The sequence below is a fragment of the Pan troglodytes genome, chromosome 4 (genome assembly GCF_028858775.2).
Source record: "Pan troglodytes isolate AG18354 chromosome 4, NHGRI_mPanTro3-v2.0_pri, whole genome shotgun sequence".
Lineage (NCBI taxonomy): Eukaryota > Metazoa > Chordata > Mammalia > Primates > Hominidae > Pan > Pan troglodytes.
Genome location: NC_072402.2, coordinates 130,450,215 through 130,475,960, shown reverse-complemented (window position 1 = coordinate 130,475,960; position 25,746 = coordinate 130,450,215). Strand labels below are relative to the sequence as shown.

The 25,746-nt window shown below is 34.9% G+C and overlaps 1 protein-coding gene across 7 annotated transcripts in view; it reads left to right on the top strand.

Annotated features, from left to right (window-relative positions):
- The window catches only part of KIF3A (kinesin family member 3A), a 48,565-nt gene that overhangs the window by 19,398 nt on the left and 3,421 nt on the right, over positions 1–25,746 (top strand). The window contains exons 6-18 of one of the 7 annotated variants that reach the window (XM_009449491.4): positions 1,391–1,530; positions 1,933–2,130; positions 2,442–2,616; positions 7,292–7,390; positions 11,892–11,900; positions 14,736–14,892; positions 15,286–15,466; positions 15,683–15,793; positions 16,139–16,264; positions 17,322–17,375; positions 17,738–17,806; positions 18,727–18,851; positions 22,041–25,379. In XM_009449491.4, the coding sequence (XP_009447766.1) occupies positions 1,391–1,530; positions 1,933–2,130; positions 2,442–2,616; positions 7,292–7,390; positions 11,892–11,900; positions 14,736–14,892; positions 15,286–15,466; positions 15,683–15,793; positions 16,139–16,264; positions 17,322–17,375; positions 17,738–17,806; positions 18,727–18,851; positions 22,041–22,098 (1,502 nt within the window). In that variant the 3' untranslated portion in view covers positions 22,099–25,379. Of the gene's footprint in view, positions 1–1,390; positions 1,531–1,932; positions 2,131–2,441; positions 2,617–7,291; positions 7,391–9,375; positions 9,448–11,891; positions 11,901–14,735; positions 14,893–15,285; positions 15,467–15,682; positions 15,794–16,138; positions 16,265–17,321; positions 17,376–17,737; positions 17,807–18,726; positions 18,852–21,333; positions 25,380–25,746 lie in introns of those variants that run through there. The other 6 variants (XM_016944947.3, XM_054684037.2, NM_001246521.1 and 3 more) reach the window with 6 other exon arrangements.

The window sequence follows — 25,746 nt, the reverse complement described above, 5'->3', positions numbered from 1 at the left end:
CCACTGCACTCCAGCCTGGGTGACAGAGGGAGACCCTGTCTCAAACAAAACAACAAAAAAACCCAGTCAGGTAAATGTGCCTACACAGACCTGGAAGATTTTCAAAGTATGTTTGTCAGTGGGGGGAAAAAAGCAAATTGTAGAACAGTATGTATGTACTGCCTTACCCCATTTATTTATATGTGAAAAATTGTTAAACCATATATTTATTTGGGCAGTGTGTGTGTGTTTGTGTCTACATGTATGTATATAAAATACAAAATGAAAGGACAGATTGTAGTGGTTACCTTTAGAGAAGGAGAAATAAAATTGGGGAAAAGGAATGTCAGGAGCTTTCACTTTATGCTTTCTGTATGCTTTTATTAAAAAAACTTAAATACCAGAAATATGTTAATTATTGGTTATTTAATTAAAAATTTTAACACAAGATTTCATTCATAGAATGAAATTAATTTAATTCTCAGGTAGTTAATTGGAGCTTTTGGTCACTTCATTAAAGACTACCCTTTTAATGTTTCAATTCTAAAATCAAAGCTTGCACAGAAAAATGCTGCATGAATGTATAGTAGGAAGATAATTTTGGCATTGAGTAAAATTAACAACTTTAAAATACTTTGGAATTTAAGAAAAAAACTAATACAGGTCTATTGTAAAAAAATGTTTTTTGTTTACACAATATATTCATATATTTACACATATGCAAATACTTTGCATATTTTGAATGGATTTTTTTTTTTTACAGAAGTAGGATTATGTTATGTATTTCTTTCTAACTTGCTTTTATTTTTAATTTATATGTTATGGGCATTTTTCCACGTTTTTAGATCTACCTTATTTTTTTTAATGCTGCACTGAATATTGTTGTATTGTCTAACATACGTGTGCAAGTATTCCTGTGGTTTATATGTTCAAGCTGGAGTGCAGTGGCGCAATCTCAGCTCACTGCAACCTCCACCTCTCGGATTCAAGTGATTGTTGTGCCTCAGCCTCCCAAGTAGCTAAAATTCTCTTTATTATTATTGTTTTTTACTTCCTACAGTACACCAGCATGCATAATTCTCTTTAGATAGCTAAATCAGCAATAATTTTTCCAATTAATGTGGTTTTTTGGTGTAAATTAGTTATTTTTTAGGCAGTATTACTAGGGATTGAAATTATTTTTTGCTAAAGTTATGTCTTTAATATGAGAAACCTTACAAATTTGTTATCAACAGAGTATAAGAGAAATTTCATGTAGTGGCTAAGTACACATGCATGCCTTTATGGTTTAGCCATGCTCTCTGGCTTTTGATTGTGATAAAATTAAGTGTTTTAAACTGTTCAGGATGTTTAATTATTTTTAAAGGCACTCTCTGTTACACTTTTAAAGGATTTCGTTTATTTATTAAAGGTTCTGTTGGTGCAACTAATATGAACGAACATAGTTCCCGTTCCCATGCCATCTTTACAATTACTATAGAATGCAGTGAAAAAGGCATTGATGGTAACATGCATGTCAGGATGGGGAAGCTCCATCTTGTAGATCTTGCTGTAAGTAACAGGACACTGCTTAAGGAATAACTCTTTCTTGTGATCCATTTATTTTATAAATGAATGAAAATTAAAGTGAAAAGATATGATTTACATATGATTTTTAAGGTGTTACTTGTGTATGTTTATTATTTATTATGGAACATTGCAAATGTATATGAAAGTAGATAGAATAGTATAGTGATCCCCCATACACTGATCACCCAACTCCCAACAATCAGCTCATGGCTAATCTTGTTTCATGTACTCTCACCCACTTCTTCCTTTCCTATATTATTTTGAAGTGAATTCAGGCATCATATCAGGTTTTTTACTGTTACATTACTTTTTAATAAAACCTTGGGAAGAATATTCTATTTTTAAAAAAATTTTAGCTTTACTTTCATCTCTGTTTATTGCTAGGGTTCAGAAAGACAGGCAAAAACTGGAGCTACTGGACAGCGCCTAAAGGAAGCTACAAAAATCAATCTTTCACTTTCCACCCTTGGTAATGTAATTTCTGCCTTGGTTGATGGAAAAAGCACTCATGTGCCTTATCGTAACTCTAAACTGACTCGTCTTCTTCAGGATTCCTTAGGAGGAAATTCAAAAACCATGATGGTAAGACTTAATTGGTGATATAGTTAACATCAGGCAAATTTAAGATTGTAATTTATGCCAATAATTGATACGTATCACATTTTTTAAACTTGATTATTTTACTTTTTTTGACTTGTGGTTGTCCTTTTTGTGGTACACTCATGTATTAGCCCATAATAGTGTCCTTTGGAAACTCGTGGTTGACACTCTCATTTTCGAGAAGGCCAAAGGTGCATATGTGCTTTAAATGTTTTTGATGTATTTGTAATGGTAGTATTAATTTTAACTCTGTCAAGTGTAAAATGATTTGTTTCATATTTCTAATTCAATAGTGTGCAAATATTGGGCCAGCAGATTACAATTATGATGAAACTATCAGTACATTACGGTATGCCAATCGTGCTAAGAATATTAAAAATAAAGCTAGAATTAATGAAGATCCAAAGGATGCTTTGCTGCGTCAGTTCCAGAAAGAAATAGAAGAACTGAAAAAGAAGCTTGAAGAAGGTAGCTTTTCCTCAAAATATTAATCTTTATGTTGGCTAAAAATACATTGTTGAACCACTAAGTGTTCTAACAAAAGCCCTCTATTAAACCTTTTTTGAGCCTCTAACATTGGTAGTTAAATGAATATTTCTAGAAAGTGACTTGGTACTTACATACTTTCGCATTTTCATATTAAGCTTAAGTAAAATTACATAATATTTGTGTATGTGGTTTTTAAAAAACATTTGCATGATGTTTTGTAGATTTCATATGACCACTTGTTAAGGAATGAATGTTTATTTGTCTCTGTATAAGAGCAAATTCTGCAATGTATGTATTTAGGTGAAAATGACCAGAATTCTGGCATTACAATCAATATCAACTAACTATTGTTTGAAGTAAAGCAAGATATTAGACAGTCATGAGTAAACCAAGTTTGCTATAAGGAAAAATGCATTGCATGACCTTTAAAATATCCTTTCATACCTAAATTTGAACGTGAGATTGTATTTTGGAAATTCTTTTCTAACAATATCATGCTAGAAAGTTGGAAAATTTGAAGATCTTATTTATGAGAGTGAGACGCTTCCCAGTCATTAAGTGCTGAGTGAGTCCTTGCACCTTAATGCAAGAAACAGATCCTTTCTGATTGGTACAGAGCTCCTTTGTGAACCACGTAAACAGGGCTTTGGTTTCAAAGCACCTTTGTAGTCTGTGAGGAGACTGACTAGATCAGAGGTGAAATTCAGAGGCGCCAGCATCACAAATGTTTAGAGAAGGTACTTATTTAGTAAACAAGTAGTTATTGAGGAAAAGCAGTAAGAGAACTGTTAGATAATGAAATTTGGTGTTTTAAATGTGACCACTAGGTGGTATTTATAGCCAGTATGTTTTAAAGATTTTTAATTTCTTAGCGATGTTAACGGTGAGTGCATACTTTTATTTTGCTGACTTTATGTTTTACATTTTTTTGTTGTGGTAAAATATACATGACATAAAATTTATCATTGTAACCATTGTTAGTTAAGTGTACAGTTAGTGGCATCAAGTATATTCGCATTGTTGTGCAACTATCACCACTATTCATTTCTAGAACTTTTTCATCATCCCAAACAGAAATGCTGTGCCCATTTAAGTAGTAACTTCCTATTCTTTTCTCCCCCAGTCTCTGGTAACCACTATTCTACTTTCGGTCTCTATGAATTTGACTATTCTAGGTACCTCATATAAGTAAAATCATGGAGTGTCTACTTGTGACTGGCTTATTTCACTTAACAGAACGTTGAAGGTTCATCCATATTGTAGCAAGTGCCTGAATTTTATTCCTTTTTAAAAAATTGTGGTTAAACTTGCATAACATAAAGTTTACCATTTTAATCACATTTAAGTCTACATTTCTGTGGCATTACATTCACATTGTTCTGCAGTTATCCGTCTTCAGTTTTCTTCTTGCAAAATTGAAACTTTGTACTCATTAAAAACAGTATGTACCCATTCCTCCCTTCCCCTAGTTCCTGGCCAACAACCATTCTGCTTTGTCTATGAATTTGACTGCTCTGGGTATCTTACGAAAGTGGAATTGGTGGGGCGCAGTGGCTCACGCTTGTAATCCCAGCACTTTGTGAGGCCGAGGCGGGTGGATCAGTTGAGGTCAGGAGTTCGAGACCAGCCTGGCCAACATGGTGAAACCCCATCTTTACTGAAAATACAAAAATTAGCTGGGCATGGTGGCTCTCGCCTGTAATCCCAGCTACTTGGGAGGCTGAGGCAGGAGGATCACTTGAACCCAGAAGGTGGAGGTGGCAATGAGCCGAGATTATGCCACTGCACTCCAGCCTGGGTGGCAGAGTGAGACTCCCATCTCAAAAAAAAAAAAAAAAAAAGTGAAATACAGCATTTGTGTTTTTGTGACTGGCTTATTTCATTTAGTATAATGCCTTCAAGGGTCATCTGTGTTGTAGAATGTATCAGGACTTCTTTTTAATTCTGAATAACATTCCATTGTGTATATACTACATTTTGTTATCCATTCATCCACCAATGGACAGTTGGTTCTTTCCACCTTTTGGCTATTGTGAATAATGCTGCTATGAACGTGGGTATACAAATACCTGTTTGAATTCTTGTTTTACCATTTTTGGGGTATGTACCCAGCAATGGAATTGCTGGATTCTATGATAATACTGTTTTTAATACATTTCAGTTTATTTTTGCTCTTATGACGTTTCTTTTTATAATCTAGTTAATGGAGTTGATCATATCAACAATAAAAAAGTAGGCAATAGCATTAAAATAATTTTTAAACTTAAAAATTATTGTAGGCTATATGCAACTTGCAAACATGATATGGAGAGTTCCTATCTACCCTTCACCCAGCTTCACCTCATGTTAACATCTTTTATAAGCATACAACAGTTATTGAAACCAGGAAATTTACATTGATATAGTCTTATTAACTAATCTGTGGACTTTATTCAAATTTGGCCAGTTTTCCTTCCAGTGCCTCTTTTTCCTGGTCCAGGATACAATCCAGGATCACACACTGCATTTATTTGTCATGCTTTCTTTGTTTTGTTGTTGTTGTTTGTTTTTTGTTTTGAGACAGAGTCTCACTCTGTTGCCAGGCTGGAATTCAGTGGCACAGTCTCAGCTCACTGCAACCTCTGCCTCCCTGTTCAAGCGATTCTCCTGCCTCAACCTCCTGAGTAGCTGGGACTACAGGCACATGCCACCACGCCCAGCTAATTTTCGTATTTTTAGTAGAGACAGGGTTTCACCATGTTTGCCAGGATGGTCTTTATCCTCTGACCTCGTGATCTGCCCGCCTCGGCATCTCAAAGTGCTTGGGACTACAGGCGTGAGCCACCATGCCCGGCCATGTCATGCCTTCTTAATGACGATGTCTAGCACACTTGTTCTTCAGTCTAATTCCCCAGTCTTTCTTGATTTTGACATTTTTGAAGAGTACTGGTCATATATTTGTTGAATGTTCATTAATTTGGGTTTGTCTACTTTTCTTTTATAATGACCCTGCAAAGTTTCTCCACTGCAAATCTATTGTTTTATGTTTCCATTCGTAATTAACATGTATCTTGTGGGGGATACTTTGAGACTGCAAAGGTCCTGTTTCTTGTCATACTTTCTTCTACTATTTTTAGTATTCATCAATAGTTCTTGTCTGCAACAATAATCCTGTGGCATTTGCTCAATGTTATTTTCTATTCTCATCATTTCTTCCTTGTTTAGTGTTTAGGATTCTATTGTAAGGAAGAACAGCCCCTTCATTCCCATTTGTTTATTTATTCAAGTATTTATCTTATTTAGATCATGGATTATAATCCAGTGTTATCATTATTTATTTTGTTCATTGAATTGTTCCAGCTTTGGCTATTATGAGATCCTTCAGAGTAGTTCCTGTATTCTTTCAGCATGTGCTCATCAGTTTTTTTGAGCATTTGATTACTTTTTGGCACTACAAAAGGTTTTAGGTTTATCTTGTGTCTTCCTTGCCCAATCTTAGAATCATTCACTTCTCTCTGGTCCCTTCTGTAGGAGAGTGGTATTTAGAAACCCAGTTTTGGGCACTAGCTGTGCTCATTACTACCAAGATGTCATTGTTTCTAAGCCCGAAGAAAAAAATATTTTTCAGAAATTTCTTCTCCCAAGACTCTGTGTTCCTTTCCATCTTGTACTTACAGGTACAATTATTACCTGGTTGTGATTAGAGTATATTTTACTTTTTTCTCCTCTATTTTATTTTGTTAGACATTTCATATGTAAACAGTGGCATTTAAAAATAGCTAATTTGAAGATGATATAGTGCTGATCTGTTTTATTGGCTTCATCATTCCTTTTTTGTTTTTTATCTTTAAGTTAATGTGTAGTTAACACTGTCTTTGTACAAATAAGCACTTCTTTTTTTGAAAATATCTTGTGATACAGTCCTAAAAGTGGGATCATTGTTACGTGACAGTTCTGTGTCTCTTAAAAATACAGATTGAATGAATTTTTTGAAATCTTAAACAGGAACCTGTTTTAGAAGAAATTGTTCCTCAAAAGTGATCACATTTTTAAAAGACTGAATTAGTAACTCTACCACATAATTTATATATATATTTAAAATTATACATAAAGAAATGATTTGAATATTTTTATTTTTTTTTTGAGACAGAGTCACTCTGTTGTTGAGGCTGGAGTGCAGTGGTGCCATCTCGGCTCACTGCAACCTCTGCCTCCTGGGTTCAAGTGATTCTCCTGCCTCAGCCTCCCAAGTAGCTGGGATTACAGGTGCATGCCACCAAGCCCAGCTAATTTTTGTATTTTTAGTAGAGATGGGGTTTTGCCATGTTGGCCAGGCTGGTCTCAAACTCTTGGCCTCAAGTGATCTGCCTGCCTCAGCCTCTTAAAGTGCTGGGATTACAGGCGTGCGCCACCTTGCCTAGCCAGAATGGTTTGAAATTTTAAGTGGGTCAGAATTTAACTTCTCTTTAGAGACTTTAAAAATAAAGTCTTTTTGGATATCTCATCTGTGTCTGAGATTGCCATATCTGTTATACTTTCTAGGAGCATTTAAATAGTATTTAAATTTGTTGTTTGCAGTAACAAAAATCTGAGGAAGAAAGCTGATATAGGTATTTCCTAAATAGCTAATGACTTGGTACAGGATAAAAAACATTGTATTAAATTTCTGTCCAAGGAGAAGAAATATCAGGCTCTGATATCAGTGGGTCAGAGGAAGATGATGATGAAGAGGGTGAGGTTGGAGAAGATGGAGAGAAAAGGAAAAAAAGAAGGGGTAAGTTCTGTTTAGTAATCTGATTTGTAGAAATTAGGTGGTTTCACAAGGTGGTAGAGTGCATGACTTTTATTTTGCCGTTATCTGTTTAATATATTAGATAACAATTAGAACAGAAGATGTATGCCATTTACCTGGTTAACTTTGCATTTTTTCTCCTGTATTGATCCGTTTATAGCTGACTTTGAATATATGTTCTGTTTTTTTAGAATTTAGAATTATAAGACTCTATAATAGTGGGTATGCCATTTTAAAATTTCCTGTGTGTTTTAATTTTATATAGGGACTTACATCTGTGTTAGGAACCTAAGTTTTTTTGTTTGTTTGTTTGTTTGTTTGTTTGTTTTGAGACGGAGTCTCATTCTGTCGCCCAGGCTGGAGTGCAGTGGCGCGATCTCGGCTCACTGCAACCTCCACCTCCCGGGTTGAAGCGATTCTCCTGCCTCAGCCTCCCGAGTAGCTGGGACTATAGGCAAATGCCACCTCGCCCGGCTAATTTTTTGTATTTTTAGTAGAGACGGGGTTTCACCATGTTAGCCAGGCTGGTCTTGATCTCCTGACCTCATGATCCATCTGCCTCGGCCTCCCAAAGTGCTGGGACTACAGGCGTGAGCCACCATGCCTGGCTGGAACCTAAGTATTTTAAGGAAATTAGGATAATGTGGAGTTTTTCCACAAACAAGATTAGTCTTTAAAAGTCATTGAATTTTTAAATAGTAAATTTGTATGAGGAATTCCATTTTTAAATTTAGTTCTTTTTCTTTATAAAATGTATTCTCATTCTCACCCTGTTGTGGGGGATTTGTTGCCACGTGTGAATTAAGACTGTTTATTATGATAAGAATATAGATAATATGCAAATGAAATGGACATATTATAATGGCCTACATTTCAAACCTTTTTACCATAAATATTTATTTCAGAACTCTCTTCCATTAATGTGGTCATTGTTTTCAAGCTGGTGCATATTTTGTTTGTCTTATTAAAATGATTGTGCTAAAAATAAACCCATCACTGCTTGATTAGGAGTCCCAAATTTAAAAACTATAAAGATTTTGTAACTTCAAAAGACAGAAAAATAATGATTTATAGCAAAAATTGGCAAAATGTCTGCTGGCTAAATCCAGCTCACCACCTGTTTTTGTAAATAAAATTTTATTAAAACAGCCATGCTCATTTATTTACATATGCTCTATGGCTGCTTTCACATGAAGCCGTATGGCCTGCAAAGTCTCCAACACTTATCTGTCCTTTTGCAGAAAATGTTTGCCTGATTTAGAGAAATTTTTTTTTGTTCACACCTAGTTTTTCACAGAGTAGATTATTATTTTCAAAGCTAAAGCTGATAACAGATTTGTTAAAAATAAAATTTTAAATAGAAAAATGCCAGTAATATGTTAAAATATTTAACAATAATGTATCTTCCTTCCAGGCTTAGAAATTTTAAAATTTTCAGTGAGCCTTTTGAAAGTTTTGCTATCAAACCTTAAACATATTTGATAGTTTGATATTTTGGGGGAGGGAGAGACTGAAAGTGGAGATAGACTAACCTATTATGAAGGGTAATTTATCACTCCTATAATATTTATTGTGTATGACTTTGAGTTTTAAAACTCCATTCGTTTAACTTATCAACCTAAATAGTTTCAGTAGACTAAAATCTCACCAAATGACTTCTTTATTTTTTATTCTTGTCATTTCAACCCTTTGAATGATTAGGCTTTAGGTGACCAGTAGGATCTGCCCACAGTAGTTGCTTAAAGCAGTACACTTTCTAATTCCTCTGTATGGCTTTGTAAAGTAGAGAATATTGGATAAACTACCAAGACTGGTTTTTAGGAAAGTAAATTTTGGTTCTTTAATACAAAGCTTGATTGTCCTTTAAAATTTTTTTCTCTGAAAACTGAATTTTTCTCTGTGTGTGTGTTCATTTTCTTGTTTCCTCTTTCTTTGGTTCCCGTTGGGCTCATTTCTTTGTTTTCCAGGCAGTAGCAGCAGCAGTAGTTCAGACTCCACATGTTCTGTCATAGAGAAACCTCTGGATAAGTTCTTGCCTAGTGAGTGGTAGCTCTTACATTCTCTAACAGAGCTTTGGCTTTTCCATAACCCATGGGCTTCATTTGAGCAATGCTGCACCACTCCCTGTCATTACCTAAAGAATACATGTTGGATTCCTCAGTAGAACAAAGCATGTGATGATTCCTCCACCCCCTTTCATTGCTTCCAGTTAATCATAATTGTTAAAACATAGGCTTTAGCTTATGTTTGAGACAATGGAAGAGAGATTCATGCTTTTGCAATTGAGATAATGTAAAGAGAGCTAGTAAGCTGTATAAAAGAATAATTCTTATGCTTATTTTTTAGGTTTCATGACACATTTCTAATCCTGCTCAGAATAAGGGACACGTAACATCAAATCTTGTATTTCTAAAAGTACAAATTATATTTGAAGTACACCAGTGCCCATTATAACATGTCGTACAATTACAAATTTTTTACACTTTGGTGTCCTATTCTTAGTGGTAGCTTAAGATTAAAGGCTCCCAAATAAAGAAAAACATAAAGCTTGAAGCAAGTAAAGATGAATTGAATAGTGTTTTATTTCAAATGGACATTTATCCATATTTCTGTATGACCTGATAGATTTTAAGAAAATTTCTTTCTTTTTTTTTTTTTTTTTTTGAGACGGAGTCTTGCTCTTTTGCCTAGGCTGGAGTGCAGTGGCACAGTCTTGGCTCACTGCAAGCTCCGCCTCCCGGGTTCACGCCATTCTCCTGCCTCAGCCTCCCGAGTAGCTAGGACTACAGGTGCCCGCCACCACTCCTGGCTAATTTTTGTATTTTTAGTAGAGACGGGGTTTCACCGTGTTAGCCAGGATCGTCTCGATCTCCTGACCTCATGATCTGCCCGCCTCGGCCTCCCAAAGTGCTGGGATTATAGGCGTGAGCCACTGTGCCCGGCTGATTTTAAGAGATTTTCTAAGGTATGATTAGAGAATGCAGAATCACGTGAATTTTATGCAGGATCCATCTAGACTTATTTCAAACTTAAAGGCTTTTGTTAAAACAATTAAGTTGAAAAGTGTTATTTAATTTAATTTATTTATATTTTATTTTCAGAAGAAAGGGGAGTAATGTTGCTTTCTTGTACCAGCCTGCAGCTTACTGTCTTTTAAAGCATTATCTATATACTTACCCTTTCAAAACTAATGACAAAAATAATTGCTTATTGTTCTTATGCTTTTAGCTTTCTAGAAGAATAATTCCAAGAATATTAGAAATCTCCTTCTCTATTGACAGTTTGTAGGCAAGTTACCAAAACAATTCATTTCAAAGGATAATTTGTAAAATACTTGGAATTGCATTAGAAACCACATAGAGGTATTACTTTGTATAATAAACTGTGAAATATGAGAAAATATTTGAGTGGGAGGCGTTGCAATTTAGTTTTCTGTTTTAAAACTTAATTCTTAAAGAGTAGTTATATGAAAGTAGGTTATGAAATGAGTTGTACTTTGTTCAATTCAAGAAGTTTTAATTCCTATTTGCGTACCTAGCACATAATTTTTTTCTTGTAATGTGGGCGTGTTGGTGAAGTGGAGAGATGGTTGTCCTAGCATGTGGTTGCTGTGTGTACCCTCCCTTTTAAATATCTCAATGGCCTTTTTAAAAGGTGTTTCTTGCTTGAGTCATTAATTGGCAGTGACTCCTGTAGAATCATTGTTTATAATTACCCTTAAAAATCTACTAATAGAAGGAATGTAAGTTTGTTACTGTACAGGTATACTTCATTTTATGTAATAATTTTATTTTCTGGAAAAAAAAAAAAAAGCCCTTAATCCGGTTGGGAAATCGGATGTATTGGGAGAACTTGTGTCTTTAAAAATTCTTCATTAGACCTTTCTGTTAATCAAATAATCAGTGGAAATTACTGTAATCTAATTTATCTGTTGGATTGGTTCAGGTTTTTGTGTTAGATTTTCTTAAAGTGAAGCATGCCTATAATAGATCCATATACTAAAAGAAATATTGAATTGGGACATTTTTGATATGGACAGTGTGAATTTTGTCACTTTAAACGTACTAGTTGTTAAAATTGCCTTAATTTTCTGTTTTGCCCTTTTAGATTACTTCCCAGATCTTAGCAGGTTCCTAATTCCATGTCTTCTGTTAGCATAACCACATGGTGTTGAACTGTGACCTTTGCAGGACTTGGGGAATCAGTGTGAGATCTTGAGATTGACTTGAGTTATAATCTAAGACTAAGTTAACTTTAATATTCTTGCTTAAATGACATCTCTCGTTGTGTTGAATATGCTTTCTTTTTACATGGGCTCTATTTCAGTTTTGATAACGGTTTGATTTTTATTTCTACACTTAAATGAATGCTATTATATATTTTTCTTTGTTTCACAAGAGAAATAATGTTTTCCTTTTTTTCCTCCTCATCTCTGTGCGTATTGCTTCCTGTCTGCGATTTGCTTACTACTTCTTATTGCAAGATCAAGCAGGTTGGTGTGATTGATTTGCACTCCACATGGTACAATTATTTATCCTATAAAGAACTATGTTATTTAAATACATTAAATTTTTAAAATTTAGTAGTTTTTTTTACCAGGTAAGTATCTGTCTTTTGTATTTTTAACAATCTTTCAACTTTAGCTTTTAAAAAGAACTTCATTTTTTTCCCTAAATTCTTAAAGACTCATTAAGCCAAAGTTTGGAAATACAAGTGTAAATTATTTCACATTCAAACATTTTTCTCCTTTTTTCTTAAAGCCAAGAATCAAATGCCTGGTTATGCCATGGTTGCTTATGTAATAAAAATGAAATTAATTCAATTAAGACTGCCCTGAAGTTCTTCCCCTTTGACTTACCCTGGCCGGTTAACGTTCACAATATTGGTTAGAGCACATGGCAAAGGGCAATAAAAAAATGTTGCTACTTATGTCTGGTTTAGTTAAATACTGTTTATGGCATTAACTTTTAAAAATATTTATTTGCCTGAAATTTTGTGCTGAATTTTATCATGCATTGTTAGAAATAGATTTCTTTTTTGTTTGATTGGTTTGTTTAAGAAGGTTTTTTTTAAAAAAAAGTCCTTTGAAAAATACATATAAAAGTGACTTTTACTGATGTCACATTTTTAAATACCTGGTTAGGAGAGTTAGCACATATTCACATTTAGCTTAAAATATTATTTGTGGAGAAATATAATGATTTATCAGAGTGATTCTGGCTAAAGTAATATGTTACTTAAATATTAGGCTTTTGAAACTAACCCTGGCTATATATCTTTGATTGTCTTCATGAAAGTGTTACAAGACCACAATAAGATTTTTGCTGCTAAAGTATCAGTTTGGAAACATACCTGAATGGTTTTAAATTACTAATGTAATGCATTAATGCATGAACAGTTATGTGTCTTTGTATTTCCACATGTAAAATCTTTTTATTTAAAAAACTTTTTATTTTACTGCTTCTTAATGGGTTTTGAAACTGTTTTTAACTATTGAAACAATTAGAACCCTTGAAGCCTGTACATACTACTGTTCATATGTTGATTAGATCATTTCCTCTATACTGTTAGCATCAGTGTCTTCATGCATTTATTATTTTTGTCTTAACATATGTCCCATTTTGTCTTTAAATATTTATAATTCTGAGGTGGAAAGGAAGTTACACTTTTTTAAATGCGTATACTTACTATATACCTGAACTGATACTTTTCTTCTTCAAATTTCTAAGACATAGTATGACTGATGGGAAGTAGTTTGGGAATAGTAGTTAAATTATTTTAAAGTTATTTTTTAACAGCTAATTCAAAAGATTCAATACAGATGACTGTGCCAAACAAGCCAGTAAATAGAATCAGTCTACATCCTGACTTTTGGAATGCAATGAATCACACCACACCAAAGCATGAATTTGGATCAGTGCTTTTATTTACTCTTTTATTTCATTTGTCTCGTGCCTTAGGTTTGCTCTGGACTTACAGTTCTATACAAATAATGTATTTTAAACCCTAGAGTTTTTTACATAATTTTGTCATAAAGAGTTAAAGCCTATTAATGATTCTTCATTTCATAGTTCCTGAAAAAATATACTCAGTTATATATCTCCATCATAATTATTTTTCAGTTCTTTTTCCTTGTTAGGTGGTGGGGGTTAGCTTTTGGGTGGAGACATTAACAATTTATACACTCTTATGATTTACACTCTTCTTCTGTAGTTCTTTGGGAAGGAAGTTAAGAATGACAGAAAGGTTCTAGGAGAGCCTCAGACCAATTCTATGAAAAGTGTTATTGGTTTTCTGAAGGAATGTGTGTTTGTAAGAAACTGTATGACCAGAAATGAATTGTCTTTGATTCAGTTTCATCACCAGTTTAATAAGCTAGTTTTATTTTCTCTTTTTCATTTGGATTTTGTTATTTTGAAATTCATTAATAAACTTTCTTTGAGCACCTATTACATGTATGTAAAATACTTTATTAGACATTATTAGCAAAAATAATCAATTGGAAGCCATATTCCAGCTTTATTATTTGGTAGTATTTCTACTTATATTTGACACTTGGCATGTTTACTCTGACTTAGGGAGTCTTTGGGTCCTGAGTTTGACATAATAACAAGCTATTTTAGTTGTTCCTTTAGTGTATGATGATATATCTTGACAGCTCAGCAACTGTGAAATGCTTGGTTAATTACTGTGTATGTAACTGTTACATAATTACATAGTATAGAATTTTTTCCTTTAAAAGTATGCTGTGAAATAAAATACTTTAATGTTATTAAACAAAAATTTTAGAAAAACTCTGAAAAATATATTAAAACTACTTGATGTAAATTCTGCCTGATATTTTTATCTGTGCATTTTATACCTATATATGACTTTTATTCACTTGTTTTGTGTGAACTTGGGGAAGATATTTTAAGGAGTCACTTGATTTTATACTTGGTTATCAGGAAAAAGTAACTGAAGAATCATGTTGCTTTTTTTTTAACCTATATTTGTTATCTGGGGACATATATATTTTTTAATTTGGCTTTCCTGTTAATCTTTCTTTTCCTATTATTTAGCTCATCTATTTTGCTTCTCTTTCGCTTTTGTTCTTAGTTATCATTGTACAATTGGACAACAGTTTGAATTTAGCAATGAGTTATAAAGTTCTAGGAGCATAATAAATGGAAATGCATGATATTATTGGTTTGATTTCCTTAAAATATTGATAATTGGTTTTGTATTATTGAGGAGTGTAGGCATTTCTATATTGAAGGAGGTAATTTATATAAGTCTGAAACATTGATTCATTTTAGTGATTGTTGCAATTAAATGATTCAAATAGGAAAAAAGAAAGTCTCCCCAGACAAGATGATTGAAATGCAAGCAAAAATTGATGAGGAGAGAAAAGCACTTGAAACAAAGCTCGACATGGAAGAAGAAGAAAGAAACAAGGCTAGAGCTGAATTAGAGAAACGGGAAAAAGATCTTCTTAAAGCCCAGTGAGTATTATTGAATTGAGATGAATTCATGATTTAAATTTCTGTTTTTTCATAGGATATATAAAATAGGAAAATTGAATAGTAATTAAAAGCTTGGATTTTTGTCTCCAGTGTAGCTATTTTGGATAGAAGGGTCCGATATAGTGTATTTCTAAAAACTAGATCTATTTTGGTTATTTTATTTCCGTGTGATAGGAAAACATATCAATGAATTAGAATGAGTTATAAATTAAATTAGAAATCGATACTACACAGTGGTATAATTTGGCAGAGATGTTACATAATTATATTTCTATTTTGAAATTGTATATCCAAATTTTAAATTTTGGGAAATGATATTAGTAGAATAATAGATCATCAGTGAATATAGAGTATTCTCATTCTAATCAACAGACAAGAGCATCAGTCTTTGCTGGAAAAATTATCTGCCCTGGAAAAGAAGGTAATTGTTGGTGGGGTTGACTTGTTGGCCAAAGCTGAGGAACAAGAGAAACTTCTTGAAGAATCTAACATGGAACTGGAAGAAAGGAGGAAAAGAGCAGAGCAACTTCGCAGAGAACTTGAGGAAAAAGAGGTAATGTGACTTTCTGTTTTTAGTTTGGTATTTTGCCAGAGAGATTTAACTTTTCTAGTGGAAAGCTAAATATCTATAATCGTATTGAAATTTTAAAGCATATTTATGGATTGCTTTGAAGATCAGAGTTGCTAAACATTTATGTCATTTGTTAAAGAATTAGATATTTGATTTTACAAAGAAATTTATTCTGAAGTTTACTAATTTTTGTCATAGCAAGAACGCTTGGATATTGAAGAAAAATATACCAGTTTGCAAGAGGAAGCACAGGGAAAGACCAAGAAGTTAAAGAAAGTTTGGACTATGCTGATGGCTGCAAAGTCAGAGGTTGGTTCTCTTAGAAATTACCTACTAATGCAGTTCTGGATTTTTTAAAAAGGAGTTCTTTGATTAAGAATTTATAAATAATCATAATGTAAGCTTATAATTTAAAAGAAATAAAATATTTCTTTATGTGCAATTTTTAATTTTATCTATTAGGCTAAATTGTTTCTTTTCAGCCTTAACAAATAGTGTAGAATAGATGCTGATAGTGTCACGCTGTTTATCATTTTTATAAAAGAACTAGGTAAGCTCTCACAAGGTTTCTTAGACAAGCATCCTATGTGAGATGGTGCTGTTTTGTAGTTAAAGTCTTGTTTGTTCATAATATTTTTATGGATTTTCTGGTAGATGGCTGATCTCCAACAAGAACATCAGAGGGAAATTGAAGGCCTACTGGAGAACATTCGGCAACTTAGCCGGGAGCTTCGACTTCAGATGCTTATTATTGATAACTTTATACCTCGGGATTATCAGGTAAAAAGGAAGTTCTCTGACCGAGATAGTCGCTTGACTGGGATTAAGGAACAAAGATTTCTAATTTAACTGATGATAAATACTTAATACTTCAGTTATTGAATGTACAGTTTTTTGAACAAATGCCATCACATTTCACTTTAGTTGTTAACTTTTAATACATAATCTCTGTTTGAGTATCTAGCCTTTTAGACGAACTCAGATTCATGTATATGTGATCAGAATCAAGGTGTAGGTCCCATTCCTTCATTCAGCGCCCATTATCATACAAGTTGAAGTGAAGGTTGCAGGGAGCCGAGATTGCACCACTGCACTCCAGCCTGGGCAACAAGTGCAGCCGAGTGATTCTCATGCCTCTGCCTCCCGAGTAGCTGGGATTACAGGCGTGTACCACCACACCCAGCTAATTTTTGTATATTTAGTAGAGATGGGGTTTAGCCATGTTGGCCAGGCTGGTCTTGAGTTCCTGAGCTCAGGTTGATCTGCCCGTTTTGGCCTCCCAAAATGATGGGATTACAGGTGTTAACCACCATGCCTGGCCAATTTTTTAAAAATCTGTTTTGAATCTCAATACAGTTTTAAGAAATTTGTCTGAAAATAAGTCTTAGTAATTTTTTTTTTTTTTTGGACCTCAGGTACATGGAATTAGTCCTGGGTTCATGGTACATTCTCCTTATTGGTCCTTGGATGGCCTGCTTTTATTTAGTTATTTTGTAATGAACTCATCACCCAAAACAATATCTAGGACCCTGATAATAACTACTTCTAACCAGTTTCCCCTTCCCTTATTTCATTCCTTTGCCTCTTCCAATCCAAGGTAATCATTATCTTAATTCCCAAGTTTCTCATTCTGTTGTTTTTTCATTTTCGTTTAGTTTTATTGCATCTGCATGCATTCCTAAGAAATATGTATTTTAGAATTTATAAAAAGGTTATATCAGTATATAATGTTTTGAGACTTTTATTACTCAATGTTATTAAGATTTTAGTTTTATGACTTCAATATTTTAGATGTTATTAAATATTAAAAATAGGCTATCTTTCACCCTTTTAAAAGGAAATGATTGAAAACTATGTCCATTGGAATGAAGACATAGGAGAATGGCAGCTAGTGAGTATTACCTTCATTCTTTCACGTAATAATCAAAGAGTACTTCCTATGGTCTAGAAATTGTGCTGGCTACAGTGGGGAGGAACGTGGTCCAGTAGATGAATCAGATGAGAATCCAGTAGGGCAGATAAAATATTTTTCTAATTCCATGTAATTAATTGTAACATACAGATCATGGTCTGGGTGGAAATGGTCAGAGTTAGGGGCTGTGTGGGACTAAGTGACCTCTGGGGCCCTTTCTGCTCTAGCATTCAAATCGTGTTTTACTAGTGTAATGTTAGGATTTCTCAGTTATTTGCCTAACTCACAGTATTGATTACTAATTAAGACATTTCTCTCTCTCTCCCTTTTCTTTTTTTGAGAAATGTGTTGCTTATACAGGAAATAACATGAGGAAGCAAACCCCAGTACCTGATAAAAAGGAGAAAGATGTAAGAGTACTTAAAAAAAAAACACACACACACAAAACTACTGTTGTTTCTTTATAGGAATATGAGTCATTAAATTGTATTATCAACTTGATATCTGTTAATCAGCTCTGCTGAAAAATGGGCTGATCTTTTGGGAATAAAGGCTCTAGGATGGGGTGCTGAGGAGGACAGTTCTGCTTACCATCAGTCTTGATGTCAGGCTTATTCCCACCACAAGAGGAGCATGGACTCACTCTTTGGAGTCCTCTTTTCACTACCACTGTGGGTCGTAGGATTATGGGTGGAGACTAGAATGTGTCTTTCTTTCTCTTCAAAGCTAGTTCTAGTCCTAGGTCAAGAAGAAGAGGGAGTGGGCCGGGCGTGGTGGCTCACGCCTGTAATCCCAGCACTTTGGGAGGCCGAGGTGGGTGGATCACGAGGTCAGGAGATCAAGACCATCCTGGCTAACACAGTGAAACCCCGTCTCTACTAAAAAAATACAAAAAAAATTAGCCGGGCGTGGTGGCGGGTGCCTGTAGTCCCAGCTACTCGGGAGGCTGAGGCAGGAGAATGGCGTGAACCCAGGAGGTGGAGCTTGCAGTGAGCCCAGATCGCGCTACTGCACTCCAGCCTGGGCGACAGAGTGAGACTCCGTCTCAGAAAAAAAAAAAAAAAAAAAGAAGAAGAGGCGGCAGCTTTAAGAAAAACAGCAACAGTTTTTACGTCCAAGGAAATTTATAGTGTATCAGGGCTTCTTACTCACCAACCTTTATTAAGTACATTTTAGATACTGGGATTAGAAGATGATGTCATTAGACATTTCTTTGGTTTTAGCTTCTGTGGGTTTGATCAAGGAGTTTATTCAGTATTTTAAATCTTCCCCCAAATCTGGCTTTAACTCTTTGCCTTAAGAGTGCTTTGTGTTTGTTTCTTTTACTTAGCCCTTTGAGGTGGACCTTTCTCACGTGTATCTTGCCTATACTGAGGAGAGTCTGCGTCAGTCTTTGATGAAACTAGAAAGACCACGAACTTCAAAGGGGAAAGCAAGGCCAAAGACAGGGAGAAGGTAAGGACTGTCCTTGAATCTGGTAAAACGAAGGCATTGAGGTATTCTAATTAGATACATGTACAGGAAGTCAAAATTTATTTAGTTAAAACATGATACATATTTTGGCTGATTTATTAAAAATCAAATTCCTGGCTGGGCACAGTGGCTCACGCCTGTAATCCCAGCATTTTGGGAGGCCGAGGCAGGTGGATCATTTGAGGTCAGGAGTTTGAGACCAGCCTGGCTAATATAGTGAAACGCTGTCTGTACTAAAAATACAAAAGTTAACCAGGCATGGTGGCGCATGCCTGTAATCCCAGCTACTGGGGAGGCTGAGGCATGAGAATCGCTTGAACCCAGGAGCCGGAGGTTGCAGTTAGCCAAGATCATGCCACTGAACTTCAGCCTGGGTGACAGAGCAAGACTTGGTCTCAAAAAAAAAAAAAAAAAAATCAAATTCCTTGTGTATTAGAATTTGAGTAAATAAAATCTGGCCAAAGAATTAAGGTCTTCCAACTTCTTAGGCTCCTGAGTAATAGAATTTATTTTTAATTCACTCTGTTATTTCCAAATGTATAATGGGTTTAATTCCTTAATTCTTAGACTAATTCTTCTTATGAAATGCTAATTAATTTGCCTGTTTGGTCTCCCAAGGTATTGTATTCAGCTGGTTAGTTTTTCTGTCAGGTGCCCCAAGAACCTTGATTTCCTCAGTCACCAGCTAAGGAGAACTTCCTTGGACATTTCCCCCTCTCCTTTGGGCACTGGTTTTGACTGTTGGGTAGTCTGCATGTATCATCACATAAGCTCAGGGAAATCGGGATATGGGAGTCCTGGGCTGGAGCTTATTTTTTTTCCTTTCCCTTTCCTACATCAAGGACTGTTCAGTTTATTTAAGCTGATTTTAAGACTCTGGGGCTCCTGAAATGTAGGAAATAATAAGCTGCTTTTTTCCCTACTTTGAGTGCATGGACTTTCAAGTTACATGTGGGATGAAGTTGTACGGTTTTGATATCTTTGTGTTACATAATCTCATAGACATGACTTAACACTTATAAATTTGGGATGGTTGAACTCAGGGTTGGGCAAACAGTTGAATATTAAAAATGTACAAATTTTTACATTCTTTAGCATTTAGGTGAGGGGTTAAAAACTTTCCTATACCAACACATGCCAAGCATATTGTAGTGAAGCAAATCAGTTCTAAGAAACACGAGTCCCTTTAGATGTATCTTTTTTTCCATTTTTAATAAAATGACAATGCAAGTGTGATGATAAATGGTAAGACATTTGTCCCCAGCGTAAGAGAAAAATTGGCAGTGGTGAGCAGTCCTGTCTAAAGTGAGTGGCTGCTATTCTCTTCCTAGTTATCTATGGAAATAGAGGGCTCATTGTTTCTGGATCTTCTGTTTTCTTTTCTTTTCTTTTTTTTGAGATGGAGTCTCACTTTGTTGCCCAGGCTGGAGTGCCCTGAGTAGCTGGGATTACTGGCACCTGCCACCATGCCCAGTTAATTTTAGTATTTTTACTAGAGATGGGGTTTTGCCCTGTTGGCCAGGCTGGTCTCGAACCCCTGACTTCAGGTGATCTGCCCACCTCAGCCTCCCAGAGTGTGATGATTACAGGCATGAGCCACCGTGCCTGGCCTGGATCTTCTCTTTTCTAAGGAAAAGCCAGAAATTCGAATTATTTACTTGAGATCTGTCAATTTTAGTTACTTTTTTTTTTTTAAACTGTATGGACCCTAAAGCAAACGAATAAATAATATGATATTTGAATACGTTTCCCAGAACATCCATTTTAAGATACGTCATTTTTTTAGTTTAACATTAAAAAAATCGTGTGGCCCAACATTATATGAGCCAAACTCACCATCTCTGTATACTGGAATTGGCCTGCTATAACCATGGAAACCCTAAGAAAATGGTAGCCATAAACATGGACAAATACATGCATTAAATGGTTTATTGATGTTATGTTACATTATATGATATGTTCAATGTGATGTTCCTCGTTAGAAACACATAGTTAGATGGGCTAGGCAAAATTGCAGTAAATATAATACATTAATGTAGCATTTCCATAAGTCCCCTACATATGCATCAGGTATTGCCTGAGATGATTTGTTTCTGATTTCCTCTGAATCCACTTGCACCTTTTGAGTACCTCAGAAGAGATAATCAGGAAGTTCAAATCTGGCAAGCATGCAGCTCACTTGGCCTGGCCACATGACCTAGTCTAGTCTTGGAAATTATCACCTGTCCTATCCTTCACTATCTGGCATAATGGGGTGGGCTGCCATCCTCTTGCATTTACTTTAAGTTAGCTTCCCGTAGCCTGAAAAGGCAAGCATTAATTGAACACTTACCATGGTCAAACGTGTCAAATTTTGGCTTGTTTCCAGACTATACAGGCCACCCCATAGTTTCTATATAATGTTAAATGTTTGCATTTCAGTCTTTTAGGAAAGCATTCATGCTTGCTTTTTTTCTCCAAACAGAAAGCGTTCTGCAAAGCCTGAAACTGTAATTGACTCTTTACTGCAGTAAATGTTACAGACTTAAAGTCACAATAAAAATTAGTGATATTCTCATGCCTGGACAAAATCTTTAATTAAAACAGTGAAGACTTCTCTATAATTTCAATTAATGGAAGTTGTAGATCAATGAATAAGACTGGAAATAATAATTTGCTTAAGAACTTTTAGTCTACATATATTAATATAACATATTAAAATTGTACAACTGGTGATTGTTCAAATTGTTGTACTACTACTCTTCAATTGTACTGTGCAGGGAAGTTGGGGGAACAGTTCATACTATAGAGAGTTACAGTTTAGATGTATGTGTAAATCGATTAGCTATTTATCCAACTACTGTATATTTAGGTAACTAGAATTTCAAAATAGAAAAAAAAAACTGTGTCCTGTTTTGCACATAGAAAGAAGCAGATCAGATTGTCCTATGTTGCGCTGTTATATATGAATGTTTGGACTGTACATCTAAAGAATGATTCCGTCCTAACACCCACCCAGCCTGTTTGAACACATTCTAATTGTCTAACATTTGTTGCATTTTAAGTATGAGATGACTGATCTTATGAATGTTTTGTAGAAAATGTTATAATTTAACAATCTTTGCGAGTATACATGTTTTTTAACAAGTTGAAAATGTTTCATCTGAACCTTTCCTAACTTTTTTTTGCCAGTTTGAGTTCAAATCAAATACACCTTAAGTTCTGGTTTCATGTTCTCTTGAAACATTGAATTGTACGTAAATATAAAGGATCTACTGTTGCGGAAAATTAAGAAGCTAAATACTGCTCAGTTATCTTTGCCTGCGTGTATATTTTTAAAAATTCTGTTATGGATGCTTTTCTTTGAGTTCTAAATTTTGGTGGGAATTACTTTATGTCTCCCAGTTAAGAAGAGTCTCCATTTTCCAGAAAATACAGCTAAGCAAGAAAAATATCTTTTAAATACTTTGCCTTTAAAACACTTTTTGTTTTGTTTTTCTATTTTAAAAATAAAATATTATTTTCTGAATTTCTTCTATTGGGTAATCCAGTTAGACCATATTCCTCTACAAATAAAAACTATGTTGATTTCATAGTAAAATAAGTTGTAATAGAGATAATTATTTTTTTCTGTTGTTAGCTGCTTATGAAACTTTTATTGTATTTTTTTAAAGTTATGCTACTCCTGGCCGGGCATGGTGGCTCACGCCTGTAATCCCAGCACTTTGGGAGGCCGAGGCAGGTGGATCACTTGATGTCAGGAGTTCGAGACCAGCCTGGCTAACATGGTGAAACCCTGTCTCCAGTACAAATACAATAATTAGCTGGATGTGGTGGCGCACACCTGTAATCCCAGCTACTTGGGAGGCTGAGGCAGGAGAATCGCTTGAACCTGGGAGGCGGAGGTTGCAGTGAGCTGAGATGGCATCACTGCACTCCAGCCTGGGTGACAGGGTGAGACTCCACCTCAAAAAATAAAAATAAAATAAAAATAAAGTTATGCTACTCCTAAACCACTTAATATATGTTTTGTGGTTTTCAAAATTATGTAATCAGCCCTGAAACACATTGGTTGAAAATATTTTGAGACTTTATAAGTTAGTATTTATTAAATTAATATTATTTTAATAAGTTTTGTTAAATCCTACTTTAAATGACAAAGCTGTGTATAGAGTAGGGGTGAGTGAAGGTGGAGTACTCGTGAGGTGGCGATAAAAATGTACCCATAAATTTAAAGTCCATTCTGTAATTGGAATACTGAATGTCCTGTGTGTGGTGAACATTTTCTAGGTGATTAGAATTGCATTTCACTGGCTGCATTTATTTGTGGTATGTAAGATAGCTAGAAATTTATTACTTAACTCTGTGGGGCATTGTTTAGATACTGTGAAGAGTTGAGGTAAATATGTGTCTTGTAAAAGCTTTGTGTGGTCAGAATATTTTGGTAATTATAAAATGTTTTTGATGATACACATTTAACTCTGTTAGTAATTACTCTAAAGAAATCTTAATTTTACCAGTTAAAAAAAACGCTTCTTTTTAGAAGTTCATGTTTCTAACCTTTAACAATTCAGTTAATAGGAAAGGAGTAACTTTTAAATCAAGCTTTAAAACATGGAAATTTAAGCCAGTATGTTAGATATTTTTTCTATCCCACCCTACCATGATAATAAAAATAAATCTATAAAAAGTCAAAATAAAAAGCCGATCTATAAAAAGTCAATTGAGAAGTTCTAAAAGCAGGCTACTATAGCAGGGGTGTTTGTTTTTTGTTTGGAGACGGAGTCTGGCTCTATTACCTAAGCTGGAGTGCAGTGGGACAATCTCGGCTCACTGCAACCTCTGTCTCTTCAGCCTCCTGAGTTGCTGGAACTACAGCTGTATGCCATCATGCTCAGCTAATTTTTGTATTTTTTTGTAGAGATGGGGTTTTGCCATGTTGCCCGGGCCTGTCTTGAACTCCTAGAGCTTAAGTGATCCACCTGCCTCAGGCTCCCGAAGTGCTGGGATTACAGGCATGATTATAGGCCTGAGCCACCACACCCCGCCTACTATAGCAGTTTTTTTAAAAAAGCATTATGTTAAAACTGATTATACCAGATGGACATTAAATATCCATCTCAGAAATACCAAAATTTGATACATAAGCCTGGCCTGAATATCTTTTTTTTTTTTTTTTGAGACGGAGTCTCACTCTGTCGCCCAGGCTGGAGTGCAGTGGCGCGATCTCGGCTCACTGCAACCTCTGCCTCCTGGGTTCAAGGGATTCTCCTGCCTCAGCCTCTTGAGTAGCTGGGATTACAGGTTTGCGCCCCCACACCCAGCTAATTTTTGTATTTTTTTTTAGTAGAGACCGGGTTTCACCATGTTGGCCAGGCTGGTCTCACCTGACTTTGTGATCCGCCCGCCTCAGCCTCCCAAAGTGCTGGGATTACAGGTGTGAGCCACCACGCCTGGCCTCAAGCCTGGTCTGAATATCTATATGCAAATATGGGACACTGACTTCAGAGCTATTCATTTAGCTCCAGTCATAGCAATTCTGTAGTTTCCTCTCATTTACTGTGTCTTTGTCCACAAATGAAATATGTTGTAAGGTCAGTGTTAATTTCGTGAGACGATATAGATGAATACACTTGCTCATTTTTTGAAATAAATATGCAGATTTAAAATGAGTGGCACATATATATAAATAGGTTATTGAATGGGTATTCTCTTTTCCCTTTAATTTAAAAAGTGATATTTATTTATTAAAAGGAGCATTGGTAGAATTATTGGTTTATAGTATCTTCTTTAATAATCCTTACAATTACATATACTAATAGGATGTTAAAATTATCATCGTGTTTCCTATTTGTGTTTAGATTCTTATAAAGCATGAGATGAGTAATCAAGGGAAGGGTCGCATCTCCATGTTTGCCCCATGAATAGAATCCATTTGACAAGCCATTTCATTTCCTTTCTGGAGAAAGGGAGTTGTTTTTTTTTTCTTTTTGCAGCAAAAATTTAAGGTTTTATTGGGGGAGGGGGTGGTGCTACTTCCTCTGTAACATGTTTTTAAAACTATGATTATGGTTTTTGGTTGTTTTTTGTTTTGTTTGTTTCCTTTTAGTCTGTTTTTAATATCCTTCCCCTTAACTCTTAAGGAAAGTCTTCTTCTTTCCTACAGGGCTGTGAATTAAGGAATGGATAGCGTTTACATTTAAGTACACCAATGTCTGCCCAATTTCCTAATGTATACATTTGTTTTATTTTAAATTATTTTTTGTTCTTAAAAATACTAGAAGAAAACATAGATGTTTCTAGTGCCTTTGAACTTATACTGTAGTCTGACTAATTTAATGAATAACTTCAGTAGCATTACTATAATACTGTATGCTGGCCAAAATTACAAATTACAGTTTGTTGCATCAGTTTCAAAAGCCATGCTTTCATTGTATTTTATGTATAAATTGTATTTGTTCAAGTTGTATATATTGGTATTGTATGTATACATGCAGCATGGTTAAATAAGAATAAAAATCTTTTACCTAATGCCTGTAGTAGTGGTCTGCTGCTTTTCTCAACTATCTTTGTGCTTACTTCCACCCTGATATTAATGAGCAGGTTCGTTGTGCTTGGCATCTCAATTTATGGTTAAGAGAGGCCTGTGTAGTTTCATACCCAGAAACGCTTAATGTTGTGGGTCTTTTAAGCAGAAATCATGAAGCAAATCTGGGAGAGATGTTATTTACATCTTTAAACTTTTAGGTTTGGCGGTACATGTGAAGGTTTGTTACATAGGTAAACACATCTCATGGGGTTTTGTTGTACAGATTATTTCATCACCCAGGTATTAAGCCCAATACCCAATAGTTATCTTTTCTGCCCTTCTCCCTCCTCTCATCCTCTCCCCTCAAGT